This window comes from Nyctereutes procyonoides, unplaced genomic scaffold (assembly GCF_905146905.1).
Source record: "Nyctereutes procyonoides isolate TBG_1078 unplaced genomic scaffold, NYPRO_anot_genome, whole genome shotgun sequence".
In the NCBI taxonomy this organism is placed as follows: Eukaryota; Metazoa; Chordata; class Mammalia; order Carnivora; family Canidae; genus Nyctereutes; species Nyctereutes procyonoides.
In genome coordinates this window covers 69,054,793-69,078,908 of record NW_026575135.1, presented here as the reverse complement: position 1 = coordinate 69,078,908, position 24,116 = coordinate 69,054,793, and the positions used below count along the sequence as shown (strand labels likewise).

General features: G+C 42.3%; 1 protein-coding gene across 1 annotated transcript in view; it reads left to right on the top strand.

Moving 5' to 3' along the window:
* Positions 1–24,116, top strand: part of KCNN2 (potassium calcium-activated channel subfamily N member 2) — a 142,184-nt gene that overhangs the window by 86,757 nt on the left and 31,311 nt on the right. Inside the window, exon 4 of the mRNA XM_055302822.1 lies at positions 18,736–18,877. Coding sequence (XP_055158797.1) covers positions 18,736–18,877 — 142 coding nt within the window. The remainder of the gene's footprint in view (positions 1–18,735; positions 18,878–24,116) is intronic.

The following is a 24,116-nucleotide window of genomic DNA, read 5'->3' as shown; positions in this document are numbered from 1 at the left end:
GTCCTTGAGAATATCAGACAGCCATGAACCAAGAGCTCACGCTAAAGAGAGAACAGACATGTTAGTAACGCTGTTTGAGAACATATTGTGTACAGATAAGGTCAGAAGGGCAGATAACATCCTCATTTAGGAAACTCTTAAGTGCCAGCCCAAGAGATGTTTAAAGCGTTTTCTACAAGAGAATGACTATTTAAATGCTAGAGAACATGGGGGTCTTTAATGCAGTACTCACAGTTGATTTAAATTTTTTCTGCTTCAGTGGAAGTCTTGTTGGTTATTTTCAGCATTTGGTCCCATAATGTTCATTGTTCTCCCGCAGAAAGAACTTGAGAATCATTAGGAGCCGTTGCATTGGGATTACGTAAGGAATGTCTTGCTTCCCGAGTCTAAATCGGATTGAAGAGTTAAAAAAGCACAAGAACACAAGGATCTCAAATTATCCATGGCATAAAATATTTAATTTCTTATGAATAAGAGGATTTTACTAAAATTATTTTTCTGCCCTTGAGGGCTCTCAGGAAAGCAGTTTAATGAAGAGTACTGATTTTAGAAGCTTTTAAAATTTTTATAGTAGAAACCGTCTGGGAAGGCACATGGAATAGATCCACGGGTAGCAAGTATTGAAACCTGGATGCCCATTGGCGACCCTCAGAGGTAAGGAGGGGAAGCCTGAGTGTGGGGCTGGAAGCAAGAGACCTGGGTGCTCACTCTTGGCTGCCGACGATTAGTTCAGCCACCTTGGACATTTCCAGGCTTTGGTTTCTCTAGCTGCTAAATGAAAGGGTTGGCCTTTGGATGGAACTGGAGGGATTCAAAGATCCATTTGTCAGTTCCTAAGTACAGGGAAAGGAGATGATGAATATGCAGGGAAGAAACTTCAGAGAGAAGAAATGTAAGTTTTAGTAAACTAGCATATTGCAGTTTTCTTACTCTAAACTGAAACAAGAGAAGTTTTGTTTTTTTTTTTCCTAGTCTAAGTGCTTCTGCATCTTACGGATTACATCTTGCGTATAGTAAGTTGTCCTGTTGATTGCCATGAAAATCGGGAGACTGTGTTGCTTCTTCATTTTCTGCACAGCCCTGTGTTCCCCTTTGTCTTGTGACTTTTGTAATCATTAGACCCTGTGGAACCAAGGCACCTTCCTATTTATCCATGACACACATATGTGGTAGTAACTTGGAGGTATTTAATACAGTAATAAGAGTCGTTTTAAAATTTGTTTTCTTATGGGCACCTGAGTGGCTCAGTGGTTAAACGTCTACCTTTGGCTCAGGTCATAATCCTGGGGTCCTGGGATCGAGTCTGGCATTGTGCTCCCCATGGGGACCCTGCTTCTCCCTCTGCCTATGTCTCTGCTTCTCTCCTTCTCTCTGTGTCTCTCATGAATAAATATATATATATATATATATATATATATATATATATATATATATATATATATGTTGTTTTCTCTTTCAGTGCATAAGTCCCGTAGGCTCTTTCTAGTGTTTTGGCACATAATCTTCATTATTCATATATGGAAAGAATTTTGGAATCATGCTGCTTCATTAGGACTATATAAGGAACATCTTTCTTCTAGAGTCAAAGTCAAACTAAAGAGTTGTAAAAAGTACAAGAACACAAGAATCACACATTGGCAAATGCCTAAAATACATAGTATCTTACACATTAAATAATTTGTCCTTTTACCCTGGGGAAAGGGGTTTGTAATAATTTTAATTAAGTTGATAGGATTTGGATTATGAAAGAAAACTAATATAAAATCCACGTTTCCTTTTAATTCATAAATTTTGTTAAATTTCTTGAAGTGGAGACTCCCATAAGCAATCAACAAATTACAACATACCACCACGGGAAACAATAAAAACCTGTAAGTAAAAGCATAGGCATTAATATTCTAAGTAATAAATTTATCTTACTCTCTGGCTATATGACAAAAATACCTTTTATATATCTGGTGTTTATATTCCTATTTAAAGCAATTAACTTCCCTAGCATTTAGGATTTGGACTTTGTGTAATTCATTATACAAACATTTATTGGGTTCCTGCTGGGAACCAAGTACTGAGCCAGTCAGTGGGATTTTAGAGACAGTCCCCCTTGGGTTCTCAGTGACCAATGGAAAAGACAAATAAATAACAATATTTAAATTACATTTTGACATTTTAAAACGTGAAAAAAATAAATTACATTTTGACATAAATGCTGTGATGCCTGTATGGACTTGTGCCTAAGGGAGGTAGGAAGTATCTCTCAGACGGGATTGTGAAGTTAACTAAGGACATTTAGAAGCCAAGGACAAGAGCAGCAGAGGTCGGTAGGTAGCTGGTGATAGGAAAAAATGCCAGGCATAGTAGGACCAAATTGCAAATGGCCTTGGACATCATGCTATAGGGACAGCACTTTGCTTCCTAAAAGAAGGAACCATCCAAGGTTGTGAGACAAAATGGCATGGTCAGATTTGCATTTTAGAGACCTCTAACCCAGGGATCAGGGAGGAAGGGGATGCCAAGAGATAGACTAGAGAAAGGAGACTGTTGGAATTGACTCAGCCTTTGTCATCTCAGTCCTAGAAGAAGAGAGATGGTGGATAAAGGGATTCTTTCACTTATTCACTAAAAATCCTTTTTTTTTTTTTTTTTTTTTTTTAGTATCTGCTGTGCAACAGCCACAGGACAAAGTGGCACTGGGCATAAAGCTTTGAACGGGGCACAGCGTACACCTCCTAAGGAGTATTGGTGTTACGGGTGCAGTGGGACTGGTTACAGGTACCACAGGACCAGATAGAGGGGGACACCCGGCCCACCCTTAGGAAGAGGAGGAGGAGAGGGGGGGAGATGTTAAGAAATCTTTGGAGATAGGATGTGAAGGCCTGAAGTGAGGTTCAGGGAGGCTTAAGGTAATAGACAAAAGGAGAGTGCAGAAGCCCTGAGATGTGGAAATAGCATAGACCCTGTGGCACTGAAATTACTTCCACTGGAGCTCACAATGTACATGCCAGACCAGCAAGACTGGAGAGGCCAGCAGAAGCCAGGCCCTGAGGAAATGGTTCCTAAAATGCTTGGGTGGCTGAGTGGTTGAGCATCTGCCTATGGCTCAGGTTGTGATCCCAGGGGCCTAGGATCAAGTCCCACATCAAGCTTCCCACGGGGAGCCTGCTTCTCCCTCTGCCCTGCTTATGTCTCTGTATCTCTCTGAATAAATAAATAAAAACTTTAAAAGAAAGGGCTCCTAATTTAGGAACATTTGAAAGTGGATGTCCTCCCAGCATGATAGCTCCCACCGTCCAGGATGTGGCATAGTTAAAGGTGACCCCAGCTTGTGCGATGTGGCACAGCTTGCTCTCTGGAGGTGAGGAACGTGGAGGGAGGACTGCCGTGTGTTGCATAAATGGTACCGATTGGAAACAGAGTAGCACTCTTATGTCTGGACACAGCGCTGACCCGAGCCTCCCCAGAGGCCTATGTGCACCCCAGATGTGGTGGTGAGCACTGCACTTGTCTCTCCTCGAGTCAGAGAATTAGGGTACAGAGCTGGGGAAGCCCTCTGTGCCTTTTGGCCAACCCCCCCTCTGCTCCCAAATGAATTTCCTTTTAGCATCCTCTACTGCACTGAGTACATTGGCTTGCACAGTACAGGACTGACTTTCTTTCTTTCTTTCTTTCTTTCTTTCTTTCTTCTTTCTTTCTTTCTTTCTTCTTTCTTTTTTCTTTCTTTTTTTCTTTTTCTTTTCTTTTTCTTTCTTTTCTTTCTTTCTTTTCTTTTCTTTCCTTATTTATTAGAGAGAGAGAGAGAGGAGAGAGATAGAGCACAAGTAGGGGGAGAGGAAGAGGGGGAGGGACAAGCAGATTCCTCTCTGAGTAGGGAACCCAATGTAGGGCTCTATCCCAAGACACTGGGATCATGACCTGAGCTGAAAGCAGATGCTTAACCCAGCGCCTCCGGATCTCATTTTCTATGCATTATGTTCCCTTCCTAAGGGAGCACAAGGCCACGTCCCTCCTGGTCATTCTCAGAAAGCAAAGTTCAGGTGGTACCTGAGTTGTATATGATGGAAATTGTAATTCTGAATGCAGGAGTAACGTAGCTTATATACCTATATACAGTGTGTTTATGGGTGTGGAAGATACATGCTCTGGACAGTATATAAAGTGACACATGCAAGTGATTGAAGGTTAAATACCGTGTATATTAATAATACACGTGTATGCATATAAACCGAGAATCAAATCCTTGATAAAATGAAAACAAACATGCCCTACAACATACCTTACCTCCATTTACTAAGCAAAAATGTCTGGCAGTTATTACTGAATTGCTTTAATTTTAGAAGTCCACACTTTCATAAAGTGTTTAGCTGCTTTCACATCCGTGATAGACTCTAAGAACATGTTATTTTTGAGTAAAATATACAAGAAACAAACATGCTAATTAAAGCAACTGGAGTAAAAGAAAGCCATTGTGGGCTGCGTTACTCTTCACACTGCTTTGAAACTATTTCTGTGTGAGCTAAGTAGCTGCCTAAGTAAAATATTCACACCATGGGAACATCAGGTTCGAAATAATTTTGACGCATCAAAAGTCTCAGAGTAACAAAAGATCACCTCAGCACCTATCCTCGTGACTTCTTTCCCCGTATAATTTGCTATTGATACACATGTCACTCAACAGTTGACAAAATTGACCTGGTACTTATATGAACTGCAGCCCACTTCAGTCATTGTTTGAAGAGGATGCCAAGTGAGCAGAGCTGGAATACTGATAATGAGAGACATACTCTGGTTCAGGATGTTTGATTTGGAAAGCTGCCCACCCAGAAAGCCCCTGACCTACACTAGCTTTTTTGTGGGGCCTTTTTGGGCATCAGCTGTGTCCCTCAGTATGGGCAGGATCGTGGAAAGTGACAAAAGTAAAGCTGACTGGAAGAACATGGGTGCTTGGCCAGCCTGTGGAGATAAAGATCACTTGAGGTGGATTTCAGATCCAGTAGGCAGGGCTGCTTCACCTCCCCTCCTGGCCTCGGTGCCACTGAGTACCATCAGCCCATGAATTCTGAGGTCATTGGATGTTGGAATGAATGGATACGCACACATTAATGAAAATTCAACTTATTTCTTTAAAATACTTCTTGTCTTTACCTAAGAAGCATAACAACAAAAAATTAAGCCACAGAGAATGACCACGGAGCATAGAAGATTGTGTCAGATGTAGCTATTAGTTTCACGTCCTGAAAGTCAGGGAATGAATTAGACTCCTTTTTCTCATTTCACGTTGGCAGAGAGAAGGTTTAGAGCAAATGCTATGGCTGAATTAAAATGAACTGTGCTATTAAGGCATGATTATGTGTGTTCTGTGGCTCTCCTGTTCCCACTTGGCCGTCTGTTCCTCACTGTCTAGTGTGGTAGCCAGTCACCCCATATGGCTATTCAATTTTCATCTTAAATTGGTCAAAATGAAATAAAGCTGAAAACTCAGTTTCTCATTTGTCCTGGCCACCTTTCAGTGTTCAGTAGGCACGTATGGCTGGTGGCTGCTGAAGTGGATAGCATCGATATGGAACATTTTCAGAATTTTTGCAGAAAGCCCTTTGGGACAGAGCTGGCAGGTAGTTGATACTTCCCGTTCTAATGGGTAATGTTTGCAGTCAGACACTTGTAGGCTGCCCCAAAGCCTATGTAGAGCAGACTCAAATGCTTTATCCCCCGGGGCACCCCTGTGGTTGCCAAGCTGTGCGCGTAGCAATTCTTAACCTAATTTGGTGCGATGGAGAAGAAAGTGAGTACTGATTGATTGACTTTTACCTGCAGAGCCAGGCCTCTGCCACCTAAATGTACCATACAGAAAACTCTATGTTTTAGATCGAGCTCTTACATCTGGGCTAGGGGTTTGGAGGCTGTTAGCCTGATTTGGTCATTTGAGTGGAAGGAAACACTTCTGGCTTGGTAAGGTTCACATTTGGTTAGTACAGCTGAAGAATAGAGTTTAAGAAGATCGTATCACTGCTGGGTGGTGGTACTAAAGAGGTGGTGGACACGCATTACACAATCCAGCTTAAGCTCCTGGGTTTATTGGATTGTTGTAATTCTGCCCCTGATGGCTTTTGGTACCCAGCAAACAGTCCCAGCATGGAGGTCTTCATCCATTCAGGCTTCTTTGTGTGTGCTATTCCTTTTTATGGATTTCTGAATTCTCTGGGTTCAACAAAGAAGGTCAATCTCACCAATTTGGCAAGCTAAAATTTTGATTCTTTGGTGGTATTGGTGGTAGGGATATCTGCTGTCTTTGGCATCAGCAACTATTTTTCCATTGTATGTGGGTGAGCTCAGAATGTAGCCTACTTTCCCAAGTGTGCCCTCTCCCCGCCTGGCTTCCAAATACAGTGGCCATTCAGCCAGGAGCTGTTTTTTGGATTGCCATTTTAAATATTTCAAATACAAAAAATTGAAGGCTAATGAAAGCATGTTGAATGGGCTTTTTTTGCCTTCTCATTTTTCTTTTTTGGGCGTAGTTGGCAACATTCGTAGGAACTAGTGACAGCGACGTGATCTATTTCATGCTCAAAAATGAGATTGATTTTTTAATTTTTGTAAGTTCATAAGTAGGCCGGCTACAGCTGAAGATAGTTCATGCAGTGATTTCTCCACTCACCGGTGTGCATTTAGCCAGAGTTTTATGCGCAGTCATTGCCACAATTTCTTTTCTCGTTGTTGGTACTCTGAACCTCCTCTTGTGTTCTGCTATGGTTCGCTCCTTCTCTTCTTTCACTTCTGCCTGTATGAAAATATCTTTCTGGGTTTCATAAATATACTGTTCCAGGTACAAACCTTTAGGCGCTTCATGCAGCAGGGGCTTGAGAGACCCTCTATGGCGGTGGGTTGGGTGGGACGAGGCCCTGTGACCCACATGTGCTCCTCTTGCATGAACCTGGACCTGTGTTTTCATCTGTTCAACTGTTTCATCAGTTCCTGATGTTTTGGCACTGCAGACTGTATTTTAGCTGCCCATGCTGAAGCAAGCAAGGTGCAATTAGGAGGCCCTCCCAGAGACAGAACATGAGAGACTCCTGACTCTGGGAAACGAACTAGGGGTGGTGGAAGGGGAGGTGGGGGGGTGGGGTGGGGGTGGCTGGGTGATGGGCACTGAGGGGGGCACTTGATGGGATGAGCACTGAGTGTTATTCTATATGTTGGCGAATTGAACACCAATAAAAAATAAATTTATAAAAAATAAAAAATAAATATGACCCATTTTATAATAAAAAGTTTAAAATACAAAAAAAAAAAAAAAAAAGGAGGCTCTCCCAGACTAATTTTTAGAACTGAAGTGGGAAAATGTAACAGGAAAACCTTGCACATTACCTTCTCAGAAAATCCGTGATTTTTTCTGTCCTTCTCTCCTGCCATGCCAGAGTCACCTTCAGCTCCACTCTCTCTATCTCTCAGTTTGGTGGCTCAGTGTTCTGACTCTCTGCTTCTCTCTCAGGGGGGAAAAAAAAGAATGACGTTGAGGAATATTTGCTTCCCTAGAAGCCTAGCCTAGAACCCTGAAGCGCTGGAGGCTCACATGCCTTGTCATCACCTGTTCTAAGTAGGAACTTTCATTCGCTTGGATTTTGAAAATTAAAGATTTAGAATCAATGCGTGATCATTGCCTCCCTGCCGATGGCGCATCTCGGAGTAGACTGATAGGGATCCCTGGGCCGTATCCTTTTTCAGTTGCCTGAAAGCCCTCAACAGCCCTGCCAAAAATTTCTCAGGAGTCCCTGGGAGATGCCAGATCCAGAAACGGGCCTTCCTGCTCCCTGGGCCCCCTGAGGGTGGAGAGCGGTGCCGTGGCAGGAGGAAGGGCGCCGGGGAGGCTGGAGAAGGGAAGGGCCGAGGAAGGAAGGCTGTCAGCTGGTTCTTTTTCTTCTCGAGTCCTCCCCTGGGCTTCCGGCCGAGCATCCCCCTTTCTGCCCGCTCTCCGTGTATGTTGCGCACTGATGTCCTCTGCCTGGTGGCGCTGAGACGGCTCCTGGCTTACGCTTCCTTTCTTGCCCATCCTTCCTCCAGTCTTCTTCCCGCTCTGGGCATCCCGCAGGGGTGCTGGTCCCTGTGCCGGGAGGGGGCAAAACCAAGGCTGCCCGCGTGCAGGACGGCGCGCTCGCAAGGTTGGTGTCCCCCTGTAGCTGGAGGCCCGGCGCCGCGTGGCCACTCAGGCAGTGTTTCTGGACCCATCAGGCCGCCTTTGGAGAGCATGTCGTTGTCCCCGAGGCTCGAAGCCGCAGGGTGGTAGATGGCAGGATCCTCGTGTTTGGAGGAGAGGACGGCTGGGTCACAGAGACTCGTTGCTCTGGGTCGCACAGCGCTAACAAATGGGGCATCAGCCCCGAATGCACAGCTGTCCTTCCTTCAGTGACCCCATCTCGGGGTCCGTAAACAAGACCCAAGTTCTGTATCCTCAAATGTGGGTTCAATTGCAACATGGACAAGTTTAAAAAAAAAAAAAACACAGGTGTTGGTTACTTTTTGTTTTTGTTTTTGAGTTCTTTTCTTACAGACTTAGGAGATAAAGTCTGGTCTTTGCTCTAGAGATTCTCAGGTTGGGGGGTGAAGTGTAAAGATCAGCTGTGAGCTTAGATTACTTACATTGGATCTGGGATGGAGTCTGTGTCTAGACAGACAAACATACATTCTCTCTCTTTTCTCCCTGTTTCCTCCCCCTCCAACATACCCACCCTGCCTCAAGAGATGTCCCTAAGGTTCTTGGTAATACCTGAGGGCTGCCAGGTGTAGGAGTGGCCTGGGACTGTCTGTATCACCTGTGACTGCTGTGTCTCATGTGGAACAATGCCCATGAGATGGGGCTTCCAAGGATGCCCTGCTTCCAGGATGGCCAGGGCAGGGGCTTTGACTTGAAGGTATTCCCAGGAAACCCCCTTAGAACAGCCCTCGTTCTGGCACTGATGTGGCCAAACTCAGCTGGACAGTCTTGGGGATAAACTGGTGTGGCACTGCCACCTAGTGACTGCCCTTCCCACCAATCTTCTCAGCCTCCCAGAAGGAAGGTGAATCTGTCTGCAGACTGCTGGGCCCATGGGAGATCATGCCAGGGACTTCTAAAACTAGGGCCTTTTGGGCCAGTGTAGACAAGCTCTAGCTGCCATTGGCAGAGCCTGACATATGTCAGACATGAACTAGATTAAGTGGTATTTGGAAAGTTGACTTTCTGGTAGGGGATTCTTTGGGTCTGATCCCGCATGGCTCCATCTCTGCAGGGCCTCTACCTGCCCCTTGGAGGGGAGCTCACATTGTGTGAGGTGCCTGGTCCAGAGCAGGAGCTGGAGGAATGAATGGTGCTTCGGAAAATTTAAATACCTAAGGGTCAGGAAATTAATAAAGAAACCAAGAGGGGAAAGAAACTCGGTCAGGGATGCTAGCCTTGGTTATAACATTGTTCGGGAACGGGATGTTTCTTGGATTGCCTGGGGAGGAGCAGGGGCTTGAGAATATAATTTGTGCCAAATTCCAAGCTTTTCTAGTTTGGCTGCTCTCCAGACGTGTTGACATGCAGCCAGCTCCAGATTTTCTGACGGCTGTTGAAGAACCCCAGCAGAAGCTCTAGACCAGTGGTTCTCACTGGGGGTAGGGGCCCTTTTGGAAAAGGGTGTTTGTTTATCACTGGGTGGAGCCAGGGATGCTCTGTATTCTGACTTGCCTGGGACAGTCCCATCCAACAAACGATCTGTGTCCCCCTTGACCTTGAACCAACCTTGAACCGCTAGACATTCTGTATACTAAAATCCTGTTTATAATTTTTATAGTTTAGACCTAAATCCACTTTATGAACAAAATATTTTTGTTCAATTGTGATATATATTTCATTTTTAGAAAAGGTATTTATGACCTGAATTATAATAATATAATTTATACCCTATTTATAATGTGTAAATGGAAGGGGTGTTGTCATTTGCTATACTTGGGGTTTGGACAGAAGTTTTTCACATTTCAGAAAAATCACATCAGCTCTGACCATGCCCCTGTGGCTTTTGAATTGCCAGAACAGTTCACTTTCATTGGACTGAGCTGCATTCAAGTGCTTTTACAAAAAAGGTGCAAACTGACTGCTCCTGTGTCTTCTAAGTTAGTCTAAATACCCAAGTATTTAGATATTAAAATACATACTTTATTGTAAAGTATTCCTATTTTGCTTCTCTGTATTGAAGTTAGGGTGTTAAGCTGATTTTTGTTCTATAAGTCCTATGTATGGATAGGGTATACTACTTGAATTCCATTTCAGGATCTTAAAAGAAGTCATCAGGTCTGTTAGGATTGAGAACCATAGGTTAAATGGAGTTCTCTGCTCAGGGAAATCTCTCGTGATGGCCATGCATACCCTAGGGTCTTCCATCATCACTTTTAGGAACCAGACTTGCCACCATGGCTTTCAGACCTAGAAGTTCTCTCCAAAGCTGGCCATATTTCACCAAACCCTTTCACCAAAGAGCCCGAACGTTGAGAAGGCTTTTCAAGTATGTTTTTAGGGTGTCATAGTGTGATACCATTGTCTTCCTATAGGTCATGTCTAGTAATTATAGAGAACTGAGACTGGTAACAGGCATTTCCGAACTCACTTATTCTCACATAAATGAAAATGTGTGACTGAATAATTGAGAGACAACATCTTTTCAGGGTAACATAATGTAATTCTTCGAGTTCAAAAATCCATTCTCTTATCCTCTTCTTGTAGAGACTTTTAGCTTTATTTCATAGGAAGCTTATGCCCTTAGAACATATCCACTGATGGTCCCTACCCAAAGATTAATCTTCTGTATCCATATAGTGAATGAAATTCTCATTAGCCAAGGTTAACAGATGAGAAGAAATCAGTCATTTTACAGAACTGTTCCTTCTACACACACACACACACACACAGAACAGGTGGGCAACAAGCAAAAGGAAGGGAGAAGTGGAGGAAGGAGGGAAGAAGAGAGAGAAGCATTTAGCCTTTTGACATTTCCAAATTAACAGAAGAGAGGAAAGCATTCTAAATGTGCAAGGGTAAAGGAGCAAAATGAAATCAAAATAGAAAACTCACTTTAGTGTTTTAAAGTTAATAAAGAATTGTACATTTAAGGAAAATCAGAACTGGCTCCTGCCTAAATTAAAGTTGGGCTCTATCTGCCCCTTTTCTTGGGACATGCTGATCAGTAGAAGGAAGTCAATGTATGGGGGCCCCCAATTTGTGTTTTCACAACTCAGTGATAGAAAAACAGGAAACCAAAGAAGAGAATCACATCCATTGAGGCCGTTCACATTCTCTGGCCTGAAGGAACTTTGTGTAAACCATTTACAGAGTAGTTTTATACATAAGATCAATCTGTTCTCACTTTAGAGCACCCTCGCTTAGAGAGGTACTTAGTAACGTGTTTGGACCTACTGGGTTCTACATTCTAGTTGAATTTAAGATGATAATTTAAGGTGGCAGTACTACATTATTCCATGCTCCTATCATTACTTTCAATCTGTTATGTACATTGTATCTTGCTTGGCCTTTACCTTTTGTATTCACATCCATCATAGCTTCCATGTCATTCTTGGCCATTGGTTTTTCTACCTTCCTATATTTTAGGCTTTTCATAAACACTTCTCTTTTTTTATTCATCGACATGCTCCCTCTTATATGTAGATGTTCCGCATGTTATTGGATGAGGAACTTCTGAAGGAAAGCTCATAGATTATTCTCAGCCTTGATAACATTATAATCACCTGGGAGCTCTAAAAAAAAAAAAAAAATCCCTGTCATGGGATACCAGGCTTTTGCACAGTTATTTTTAAATTTTTTGCAGGTGATTCTAATACAGATACAGGTGACCACCTGTGACATGGACCGGTGGCAGATCAGAGATATAGGTCACCACTCCTTTCTGAGCTGTTGTCACTCAGTACTTTTCTCCTTTGAACCTCGGTATGTGCCTTCATTGGACTTCTTTTTGTGCTTCTAGATTTTTATTAGTCGAATCATTTATTTTATTTGCTTTTACTTTAAATCCAAATTATATGCACGAAGTTGGGATTTGGAGAGAGATCATTTATCATCCTGCTCTCACTTCTCTGTGTCTTCAGACATCAAAATACCAGCTGCATTACTGACATAAAGCAGATCTGGGTTCTACCACTTCACCCAAAGCCCCATGGGCTGCTGAGTATTCCAGTGATTCACTACTGAAGTCAGTGGAGTTGTAGGTACGCCTCATAATCTGGGAGAGTCACCCCTGCCTGGGGAGCTGACCACATAGAGAGCCAGAGATGCCTGCTCTGTGGGCAAGCAGAGCAGACAGTGGGGCTGAGCTGTGCCTCTTCAGTTCCTTCTCCCAAATTGTTTATCCCTCTCCTCTATAAATCCAGGAGAAATAGAAATAGATCACACACAAAACTTAAACAGTTAAATCCTGTTAGAGGCAACTATTGTTAAGCTGTGATCTGTTCCCCCTCCTTTGAAACTCTTTAAGATCTCCTTATTCCTAGTACTTAAAAGTTGTTGTTGTTGTTGTTATTGTTGTTGTTTTTTTAATGAGACAGGCACAGAGAGAGAGAGAGAGAGAGAGAGAGAGGCAGAGACACAGGCAGAGGGAGAAGCAGGCTCCATGCAGTGAGCCTGATGTGGGACTCGATCCCCAGTCTCCAGGATCACGCCCTGGGCTGAAGGTTTACCGCTGAGCCACCCGGGCTGCCCATAATACTTAAAAAACTTAATGCAACCACCTCCACTCCCAATAGCATGGGTCTTTTCTTATTCTGTGTGCAGATACTAACTAGAACCTTAGAGATGCCTGCCTTCGAGTTTTCCTGGAAAACCAAAGAAATAAAAGAACATTTGCATTTCTTTCCCTCCACTTTCTGTGTTGCTCCGGAAATTCAGTTGTTAGGCCCTCTGTGTTGATTCTCTGAGAATTTATCTTTTTCCTTCTTTTACCCTTGTCTTTTCGATCTACTTTCTGGGAGATTTCTGCTAATTTATATTCTTCTTATATTATGATTATTCATTTCCTCCCTCCTTCCATCCCTTCCTTCTTGCCTTCCTTTGTATTTTCTTTGCTCCTCCTCTTTTTTGTCTGCATCTTTTCTATGGAGAATATACTGCAAATGTGTGTCAATCATTTGCAGATCTTTCACGTTCAGGAATGGGAATTGGAAGCTCTTTGTGAGGAGAGGAGCTCATTGTTTGGTGAAACTTCCTGTAGGATGGACAAGTAGAAAGCTGCATTTTTCATTAGGGAATCCTTGATGTTTATACATGAATCTCTTTTCTTCACTGAAACTGTTCTGTTTCTCCAAAGGAAAATATTCTTTCTCTGTAATAGTGAGTTCTATTATTGAATTGTATTATAGGGTCGGGGATACAGAGTGAAGAAAGGAAACTAAAGGTGCTGTTGTTCAGTTTGGAAACTTGAATTCAATCCCCATGTTTTCAAGCCCCAAACATCTTTCCTGATCTTCACTGGACCCTGGGTCAGAATCTCCAGTCTATCCCCAGAGAATAAACTCCTGTCTCCTGTTAGTTGACCAGACAGGGACAGGCACCTGGGCATCTATTGTTCAATGTATTTAGACATCATCAGCTGTCTGTTTTCAACTTTGGATCTTACCCATTCTGCATGATAACAGGTTTCTCCAAATTGTGAACCATCCTTGGGTTCTCTGACAATCTGTGCCTTTTAATTGGAGGTATTTAGGCCATTTATATTTAAAACGGTTACAGATGTGCTTGGATAAATCTGTCCTCTGGCTGTTTCTTTTCTGTTTGTTCCCATATGTTCTCCATATTCTATCCTTACTGTGTTATCAGTTATTACTCTCTGGGGTATTATTTTAATGGTTCCTTGAGGGTTCCAGCATACCTATACACTTTGGTACACTGTAACTCAATTATATTCTCTTCACTTGACATTATACCACTTACTACAACCTATCTTCAAGTGATACTGAACCATTTTGCAAATAATACTTCAGTTTCTCCAGCATTGGGGTTTTACATCCAAGTACTGATCAATCCTCAGCTGAATAATTGAGGAGACCTTTGTGCAGACCTCTGGATCTCCCTCTGTGCATATTTATGCTCTCTGGATTTTGGTCCTGTGAACTGCTGGCCTCCCTGGATTTCCAGCTCTGTCCCTGAACTTGGGGAGACCTTTGGGCTTGCCCAGTTTCCCTCCCTGAGCTGCATCCTGGGGATTTTTTTCAGGTAGTAAGCCAACGCAACTGTATTACCACTTTGGTACTTTACTGTCTCTCAGGGATCATTGTCCTTTATTAGTTGATGATCTATGTCTTGTTAACTGTTGTTTCAAATACTTTGTCTGGTTTTGTAGTTGTTTCAGGAGGCAGTATAGATGCAGTCCCTTGTTAGTCTTTCTTGGCTGGAAACAGAATTGCCCGTGTTCTTTGGTTTATATAAAAATATGTTATTTTTCATCCTCTGATTTTTCCCTTCCTTTCTTTTTGTTCTTGAGGAGTTATACCTTACTCTTGTGGAGTTATTGCCTTACTTTCCTTTTAGTGGTATCTTCAGAGAGAAAGATGAATTCACAGGAGAGAACTCATGGTGGATTAATCACATGCATCTAAATCTTCATAATGTTTTTTACTCCACTACCAAGGCTAGCATTTGAGATCAGAGCTGACAACTGAGATGAGATCTTTTTGCCATTTGTAGTATTAATGGTATGTTTAATAGAAAAAGATTAATGAACATAGTTTGTCACTCTTAAACTCCATTGTTGAATTATTTTTATAAGTGTAAAAATACCTTATAAGTTGCACACAGATCTTGGAAGAGAATGTGACAAATCTGATTCATGTTGATTGATGGGCAAGACTCATTTTCGTCCCCTTTTTGTATCCCTGTGTATCTGATCCTGAAGGCCTAGCATATGGCCACAAAGGCATGTCAATTTGAGGACAAATGTTTCCTATTGCCACGGTAATTAATTCAATAAAGACATAATTTTTGTCCTCAAATTCTTCATCATTAAGATTCCAGGGGCACGTTAGATGAGCAAATTATACACTACATGTCTTATAGCCAAGGTTAACATTGGCTGAGAGTGTTAGAGATCTCAGCAAGAGACTTCTGCAGAGAGAGGAGCAGCCTGGAGTACCATGTTACCCAAAAAGCTCTGTGGAGTCTGGAAAAGGAGACAGATGACGAGATTCTCAAAGTATAAATCAAGGCTAGGATGGGGTGAGTTTGTTTCCAGGAAGAAGAAAACACATCTGCCAACAAAACCATGAAAAAGGATGGCAATAAGTGCCAGCCATTCCTGTGGCCAAAGCTCCTATTGTTTGTGGAAAGGTACTGGGGGGAGGGTAGTTAGGGGCATAGGGCAGGGTCTGCCTCGTTTAGGGAAGAAGTTCCTAATGCCCTTGGAAAAATTACCCTGGCAAATTTAAATAAGTATTATAGAAAACCGCCATATTTAAGAAAAAGTGGTAGACCCACAGTCAACAATGAAAAAAATGAATGGAAAAGGAATATTTTGCTTCTTTTCAAACCTCAAAGCTGATCTCACAACCTTTATGTCTATGAAGTGTGCACTGCAGTAAAACAATGCAGTAAGTCTTCTCTCTAAACCCCAGAGTTCTTATTTTAAAACCCTGAGATCATCAGGCCTTCCATGCTCTAATTTTAATCTTATTTGTCCTATTTTTACTTAACTAAGTATTCATATTGATCAGAAGTTGGACTTTGAAGAAGCTTGCAATTGCCTGAGTTAAGTTTGTGAAGTAAACATCTGTAAAAATGTCTTGAAATTTTTCTTTAGCGTTTAAGTTGTGCATATTAATCACTCACAGTGGTGTGAATCTGGCATAATGCCAAACCTGGCAGTGTTCTAAGCGATAATATCATCCTGCCGATAAGTTTAATATTTGAGTTGCCAGGAAAGAAATCTTGATTATTCAAATAGTGTCTGATGCAGCTCCTTAATTATCTCCCTCTTGACTGTTCACAACTAAGTATGTCTGAATGTAACATAAATGTTAGTCTGAGATGTTATTTTTCCATTCTAAGCTACTTTCAGGCAGGTTTATTATTTCATAAGCCAAAAAAAAAAAAAAAGGATGATTTACCATGGAGTCCCAAGCCCCTAAAATACCAATTCTTAGAAAGTTTATTTCTAAGTAGGCCCTCTGCTATAGGATGACAGTGTCTGGCCCCAAAGAATGTGCATAGGGTGTAATAAATATTGACAGAATGGCATCCTGCTTGAGAGTCTTTGTGAAGAGACAGAGGAGAATGGGAGAAATTTGTGTATTTACAACTTGTGTATTAAAGCCAGCAACTAAAGAGGCGTTGGCTTGCCTCAGTGTTCTAGTGAATGCTTTTTAGTGCAATTTTCAAAATTGTTTACTTCTCCAAACTTTGGAAACCAAGTCAAAAGTGTTTCAGAGGGAACGGATTGGGAAGATTTCCACTCCCATGCTAGAACTGAGATTTGGACACCAGCCATGAAGGTTCCCCTTAGAGTCCCTTTGCTTACAGTTTTAAATCTCAAGCTCTTCTTCGTAGTCTCTTGTGCCTTGCAGATGTGTTCTCACTCTGCTCACCCCAATAACTTGAGGGTTTTGCTGGGACATGATAACATTTTTCTCAGCTACTGAGGATACTTTGTGGATATAGAGAGGGTAAAGACAGGAGCTATTTCAGCCAAAAGGGTTACCAAGGTCTCCAAGTAGTAATGGAAAATGAGACAATGCAAGTCAAGGCCTGAACACCACAAATATTTTATATACATCAATGAAATAGAGTCTTCAGCTCTTAAATGTGTCCGATCTTTCTGTAGATCATCCTTGGTGAAGAAGCTTTGTATACAATTAAAATTTGAGTAGGGCATGGATGCTCTTGCTTTCTTTCTATTAGGCAATGCATTCCCTGTTTTAGGCAATTTGCTTGATGAAGGATACTCAATAGAGAGCCCCAGTATCATGAAAGAGTTATAAGCTAAAGCTTCTGAGGGTCTTATTTAAAATAAAAACCGCATTCTCCCACAGAAGTCTTATTACTGAGGCACAGCATGCCCCCAAAGCAGTTCACAGAGCCTTTCAGCCCATGTTGTAACTCAGGTGTGCCACGGATCACATCACCCTGTATACAGGGTACTTAACAAAGTTTCCCAGGTAAATGCACTCTTCTGTCTTCCCGGAAAGTGAGGAATGCATTTTGACCTCCCACTGCCTGGCTATTCTGGGAAAAAGGGACCCCACAGCTGGGTCGGTGACATTTCACTGGGAGAAAACAGTAAGGGTTTCTGCCCTCTGAACACCAGTGGCTCACAGGATGCCCTTGAGTAAGCTCTGTGGTGTGTGTGTGTGTGTGTGTGTGTGCACGTGTAAGGTAGGAGATTTTCATCATGCTTTGGAGAGCAAGGCATGAGGACAGGAAAACCCTCTCCAGTGGTGTCTGGCAGCTGGGAAGGAAGGCAGTCCTTAGGAGAAGGGCAAAGGGTGACCAGAGTCTGGGGTCTGACTGCCACGGAGACCAGAGGAGGGCCACTCTGCCTCAATGACATAGAACATGCATCCAGGGCAAGTTCTTCCAGGTACCAACTTCTGTGGCCTCAGTGTTGTATGCATGGTGGACAACAGTGTTCCCATGATGGGCCAGAGTCACTGCTGATTCAAACGAAACATCGTAGGGTATCTGTTTCTGATATGAAAACCCTCCTCCTCACCACAAATATCTTGATAGCACCAAGACCAATTAGGATAAATGTACCCCTCTCTCCCTCTCTCTGACTGCAAGCTTCTTGTGTGTAAGTGTGAGGCTGTAAGTTCTATTAATCTCGGGTTCTGGGCAGGGACTATGCAATCAGTGGCACATTTTGTGTCTTTAAGGAAGGCAGCGCGTACACCTCCAGATCAACAGTTGCAGTATTGACCGGTGATGGAGGAAGATGCAGGATGCTGAGGGAGTGTGGGGGAGGGTCTTGGATAAGAGCAGATGGAAGACGCTCCCCCCTGCATTTAAGTGGAAGGCTGACTAGGGGTTGGACCATCATGGAAATAAAGGTAGAATAGGGCAGTCTAAGCAGAGGGAGTCTCAGGGTTGCAGCTACCGTAAGGGTGCGCGGAGAGATTGTGGGTTGCAGATTGCATGCAGTACTGCATAGCATCCCATAAGTTAGGCACACGGGTGGGCATCAAGGAATGATGAGCCATGAGCAAGGTCTGGGCAGAGATTAGAGACAAATGTGCATTTATCAGTTTACACCAGTGAGAGAAGCAGATTTTTTCACATTGAGAAACTTTCCGATGTCCGTCATACTGCGTGGGTAGAACCTCAATTGTATTTACACATAAGACTGAGGTTTGGAAACCTCCACACAGGGATGTGAGCGCCTGCCTTCGGCCCAGGGCGTGATCCAGGAGTCCCGGGATCGAGTCCTGCATCAGGCTCCCTGCATGGAGCCTACTTTTCCCTCTGCCTGTGTCTCTGCCTCTTTCTATGTGTCTCTTATGAATAAATAAATAAAATCTTTAAAAAGAAAGAGGGAAAAAGGGAAGGAAGGAAAGAAGGAAGGAAGGAAGGAAGGAAGGGAGGGAGGGAGGGAGGGAGGGAGGGAGAGAAAGAAAACCTCCACACAGATCAGTTTATAGAAACTACTTAGTGAAATCTCTGGTCTGCATCCAACTGCCCTTGGCAGCCCTACTGTAGATTAATTATAAAGGCCTGGCACTCTGTTTGCTGTTTTTCAGGTACCATGATCAACAGGATGTTACTAGCAACTTCCTTGGAGCAATGTGGTTGATATCAATAACTTTTCTCTCCATTGGTTATGGTGACATGGTACCTAACACATACTGTGGGAAAGGAGTCTGTTTGCTTACTGGAATTATGGTAAGTCTCTTTATTTTGTTTCTTTTACTCATACTCTTAGATCATGAAGGCATTCCATGTGATCATAAGCTTTCGGTTTCCCGACAGCAAGCAGCGAAGCATGAATAATCAGGTCTAGGTTGGGAGAAAACATCACTGATTTTCATCTTCGTTCTTACCATGCTGCAGCTCCATTAAGCATGCAGTGCTGCTGGGTTGCTCTTTGTGGAAGATGTACTAATTTTGATGAGCAAATCTGGTCTTGGAGCCTCAGTTTCAACCAGGAAGTTCATTTCAAAGGATTCTGCTGTTGTCCTGCTAGCTATGTAAACTTGAGTAGATTTATCTTCTCTGAAACTTACTTCCCAGGGCACCTTGGTGTCTCTATCAGTTGAGTACCTGCCTTCGTCTCAGGTCATGATCCTGGGGTCCTGGGATCGAGCCTCATGTCTGGCTCCCTGCTCAGTTGGGAGTCTACTTCTCCCTCTTCCTCTGCTCCTCTCCCCTGCTCACGCTCTCACTCTCTCACAAATAAATAAAATATTTATTTTAAAAAATTTATTTATTCATAAGAGACACAGAGAGAGAGAGGCAGAGACAGAGGCAGAGGGAGAAGCAGGCTCCCTGCAAGGAGCCTGATGTGGGACTCGATCCCAGGACCTTGGGATCACACCCTGAGCCGAAGGCAGACACTCAACCACTGAGCCACCCAGACATTCCAATAAATAAAATCTTTAAAAAAGAAAAAAAAAACTTACTTCCCTTACCTGCAAAATGTGGATCATAATAACCTACTTTGAAGTGTGTTGAAGGGCTGAAGAGTTGCATTTTCTCACTAAATGAATTAGACTATAGTTGACCCTTGAACAGCATGAGTTTGGACTGCATGGGGCTGCTTATATGCAGATTTTTCCCCAATAAGTACAGTAAAGTACAGTAAATGTGTTTTCCTTATGATTTTCTTAATAATATTTTCCTTTGGGCAGCCTGGTGGCTCAGTGGTTTAGTGCCGCCTTTAGCCCAGAGTGTGATCCTGGAGACCCGGGATCGAGTCCCACATCGGGCTCCCTGCATGGAGCCTGCTTCTCCCTCTGCCTGTGTCTCTGCCTCTCTCTCTCTGTGTGTCTCTCATGAATAAATAAATAAAATCTTTTTAAAAATAATATTTTCCTTTTTCTATTCCTGGAAAGCTGACTTGTAAAGCTAAGGTAGGCTTTAGGCAAAGGTAGGCATCCAGAAGGAGGAAATATTTGAAGGTAGTGAGTCAAGGAGGACCTTTGAGCCAGGCCACTGGGCCAGGAGTGCACAGAGTCAGGTAGGGAAGTGGTATGGCATGAGGCTGGGATAGGAGGCCAGGTCTTGGGGAGCTCTTGAGAAGGATTTGCTGCCTGTGATGATATGTCACTGACTGATTAATTGATTGCTTGATTTAGAGAGAGTGCATGAGTCGGGGGTAGGGAGAGTAGAGGGAGAGAGTGAATACCAAGCAATAGGAATCCCAATGTGGGATTCAACCTCATGACCCATGAGATCATGACCTGAGCTGAAATCAAGAGTCAGATGCTTAACTGACTGAGCCACCCAGATGCCCGGCATGCCACTGCTCTTCTGGGAGGCAGAGCAGGTACAGACATGATCCCTGCTCCTTACACATTACAACTTGACCAGGACTAGTTTGTGACATGTGTTTTAGGTAGATCAAGATGGGAGCTCAGCAAATTGTCTCAAATTTATCATAATGCAGTGTGAATGAACTTTGAAATGTTTAAGCCAGGTGTAGCTTCCAGTCGATGCTCTGTGTTCAGTGACCCAGGTTCTCTTTACTCCTCCTCTGCTTTTTTATAGTTTGGTTACAGCGAAAAGCATTATCTTGATGCTTCTTTGGTTTTCTGCCGACATCAGGATATGAGAGCTGGTACCGGGAGCTCCTTAAGCAGGAAATTCCCAGAATTTCTGAAGTTAGGCATCCCTCCCAATGCCTCCACTGTGTCCACCCCCAGGTTGGCAGCAGAGGGATAAGCTCTCCACGGGAGGGCCTTTGAATGGTAGCCAGGGCAGCCTGTACCCTTGTAGCAGCTGCCTCGGAAGATTGTTCCAAGAGTTAGAGCTAGCTGGAGTGCCCATGGCATAGATGGAGTGGGAACGTTCTTCTCCCACTTGGTAGTACTGACCAGGGATAAGGTAGCTAGATGTGAAAATAAAATCTGGGGCCAATTTTAAGGTCACCAGAAGTAACAAGATGCCAATTTCAAGTCCCAGTTGTCAAGAATATAATCTGGGTTTATCATTTAACATTGTTTGCTTATAAAAGAAAAATATAGTTCTGTGCATTTTAACGAACTTGGTTTTTCATGACGATGGATATGGTCTGTCCTGTTAACTATTGGATCACTTCCTCTTCTTTCCTCAGAAAATAGCATTTTATTATATAGCATAATGCTTTGGCAAATAAAATTTGCAGGGATGTATTTTTGGAGGGCCATAACAAGCCCACGAGGGACATGAATGATGCTATTTATAAAAACAGAACTGCTAATTGCAGAATCTTTCCCCTTAAGCTTCTTAGAAACAATTTCCTTGGTGTTCCTTTTTGGAAAGGTGTTCCCCCCCCCCAACCTTCTTTTTGTTGAATCAGGTATGACTCAGGGCTTATGCAAATAGTTTAATATGCTGTGGATCAGAACCAGGTTTGAGATTAACCTTGCCCAGATCTTCTTGTTACTTCTAGCTTTCCTCGCTTTTTTCTTCGTCCTTACAGTCTCCACAGCTTCACCCGACAGCACAAATCATTTATTTAGTTACTTGAACTACTTATTTGCTTAAGTTTCACTACTGATCCTACTTTACAGAAAAAATAGAAGTTATAATCAACTTTTACTCAGTATGAAAACAAAGGTGATATGTGCCCTGAAATTCACAGTGACCTCATCGCTCTAGAATGATGATGAAACAGATGCTCTGTTCTTAGGCTGAGTAGCTCCACTCCATTTCCTGTGTAAGGAACAGACCAGATTTTTAAAAAACTTTTTTTCTTAAGTTGAATTTAGTTAGGATATAGTGTATTATCAGTTTAAGAGGTAGTAGTCAGTGATTCATCAGTTGCATATAACACACACTGCTTATCACATCACGTGCCCTCCTTAATGCCCATCACCCAGTTACCCCATGTCGCCTACCTCTCCTCCAACAACCCTCAGTTTGTTCCTTATAGTTAAGAGTCTCTCATGCTTTGCCTCCTTCTGTTTTTGTATTTTATTTTTCCTTCACTTCCCCATGTTCATCTGTTTTGTTTCTTAAATTCCTTATAGAAGTGAAATCATATGGTATTTATCCTCTCTGCCTGACTTATTTCACTAGCATAATACTCTAGTTCCACCCATGTCATTGCAAATGACAAGATTTCATCCTTTCTGATGGCTGAGTAATACTCCATTGTATATATACACCACATCTTGATCCATTCATTTGTTGATGGACATCTGGGCTCTTTCCATAGTTTGGCTATTGTGGACATTGATGCTGTAAATATTGGAGTTCATGTCCCCCTTCGAACAGACTTATTTCTTAATTGGCCCCATCAAAAATGGTTTATTTGCATGTAGAGAAATTTAGTAATCTTGAGCTAACTTACACAAAACACTGCATGGAGTTGGATTGTGTCTATCCCTAGACCAAGCGACTTCCTATGGAATCAGGCATCAGAGATCCAGGAGCTGACACTTTCCCGTAAATTTCCTGAGTATTGACAGTGCTTGGCTGCAGGTTACCTACAAACTGGTATGGAGAGTGTTTGGCTGACAGTAAAGATATGTAGAAGAAGCTAACTTGTTTTCACAGCCCACAGAAATGGTTAGTTTCCTTAAGATGAAATGTGTTTTGCCAGATACTTTTTTTTTTTTTTTTTTTTTGCTTTTGCTTTCAGGAAATTTAAATACCAATTTGTCTCTTTGGGATTATCTAAACCAGACATGACTTCCTTTTATTTCAGGCATTTATTTCCCTATTCCCCCTTGGGCTTTTGCAATGCCTGTTTAGGTAAAATGCACAATGTCAGATTTCTCATGGGCCGTCTCTCTCTCTCTCTCTCTCTCTCTCTCTCTCTCTCTCCATCTGGTCCCTACTAAATTGTGAAAAAGAAGCACAATTTACAACACTCTTGAGAAAGGACAGGGTCATCCCTGAATCATCTTGTATATTATCTCTGAAGTGCTATATTTCTCTGTGTTCTTTTATATTTGAATTTTCTGGTTCTTTTGTTTATGAAATTGATAGAATTTATAGCTTTATGTGTGTGTGTTTTTTATTTTGACCTAAGATACAGTCATTCCAAATGTTAACATCTATAAAGCTTTCCCATTTCAAAATGTACACATAAAGAAATGAGCACTGCCTTTCTTCAGAAAACTCCTGAAACTAGTGAATTACTTCATGGCACCTTCTTAGATGTTCACATTTCATTAGTTAAAAACCCAAAATTAAACTATAATTTAAAATTTTTAAATAGCTGATTTGTGTCATGAGTGATATTTTGGGTTCCAAGGACATTAAGATTAATCTGCAGTGCTCTGGGCAGAAATCTATTGTTAAACGGCGAAGAGACAGAATTCTCCAGAATATTCTAAGAGACAAACAAATGGCCTTATCAAAAAATAACCTCTCCTGGCCCGAGATGTCAATTGTGAATCCAAGACAGTTGTGCAAAGCTTTTCTTGTTTTTACAGCACTGTTTACAATGTCCTACACAGATAATGATGGTAATGCTAAAGTAAGACGATCTTAGATGCAAGTATTATACTGTGATAGATCAGACAAGTCCAGCAGAAGTTTCCTTCTTACCAAGACCTACCTAATAGTAAAGCTGAAGAGACAAAGATCACTTCCTCTCTCCTGGACAGTATTTTAAAAATATGAACTCACAGGATTGCATAATAGTCACTCATCAGCCTTCCAGAGAAAACATGAAGGTTTTTTTCTTTATTCATCTGTCTTCCTTCTGTGGGGTCCTCCCGAGGCCCTGACGCTTCATTAGTGTAGATGTCACAACAACCAGTGCAATGAGCTCTAAATGGCTTTATTTTGTTGGTGGAAGGAGTTGGGCCAACAACGTTGTTAGATCATTGGTGTCTTAGCGTTTTGTCAGCTGGTTTCTCATTATCTTAACTTGATGTAGAGAAGGTAATTGTTTTGCTTAGCATTTAAAAGTTATCCTGTCTACCCTTTCATATCTGTATGTATAGACCAAATACATGCTGAAAGCTTT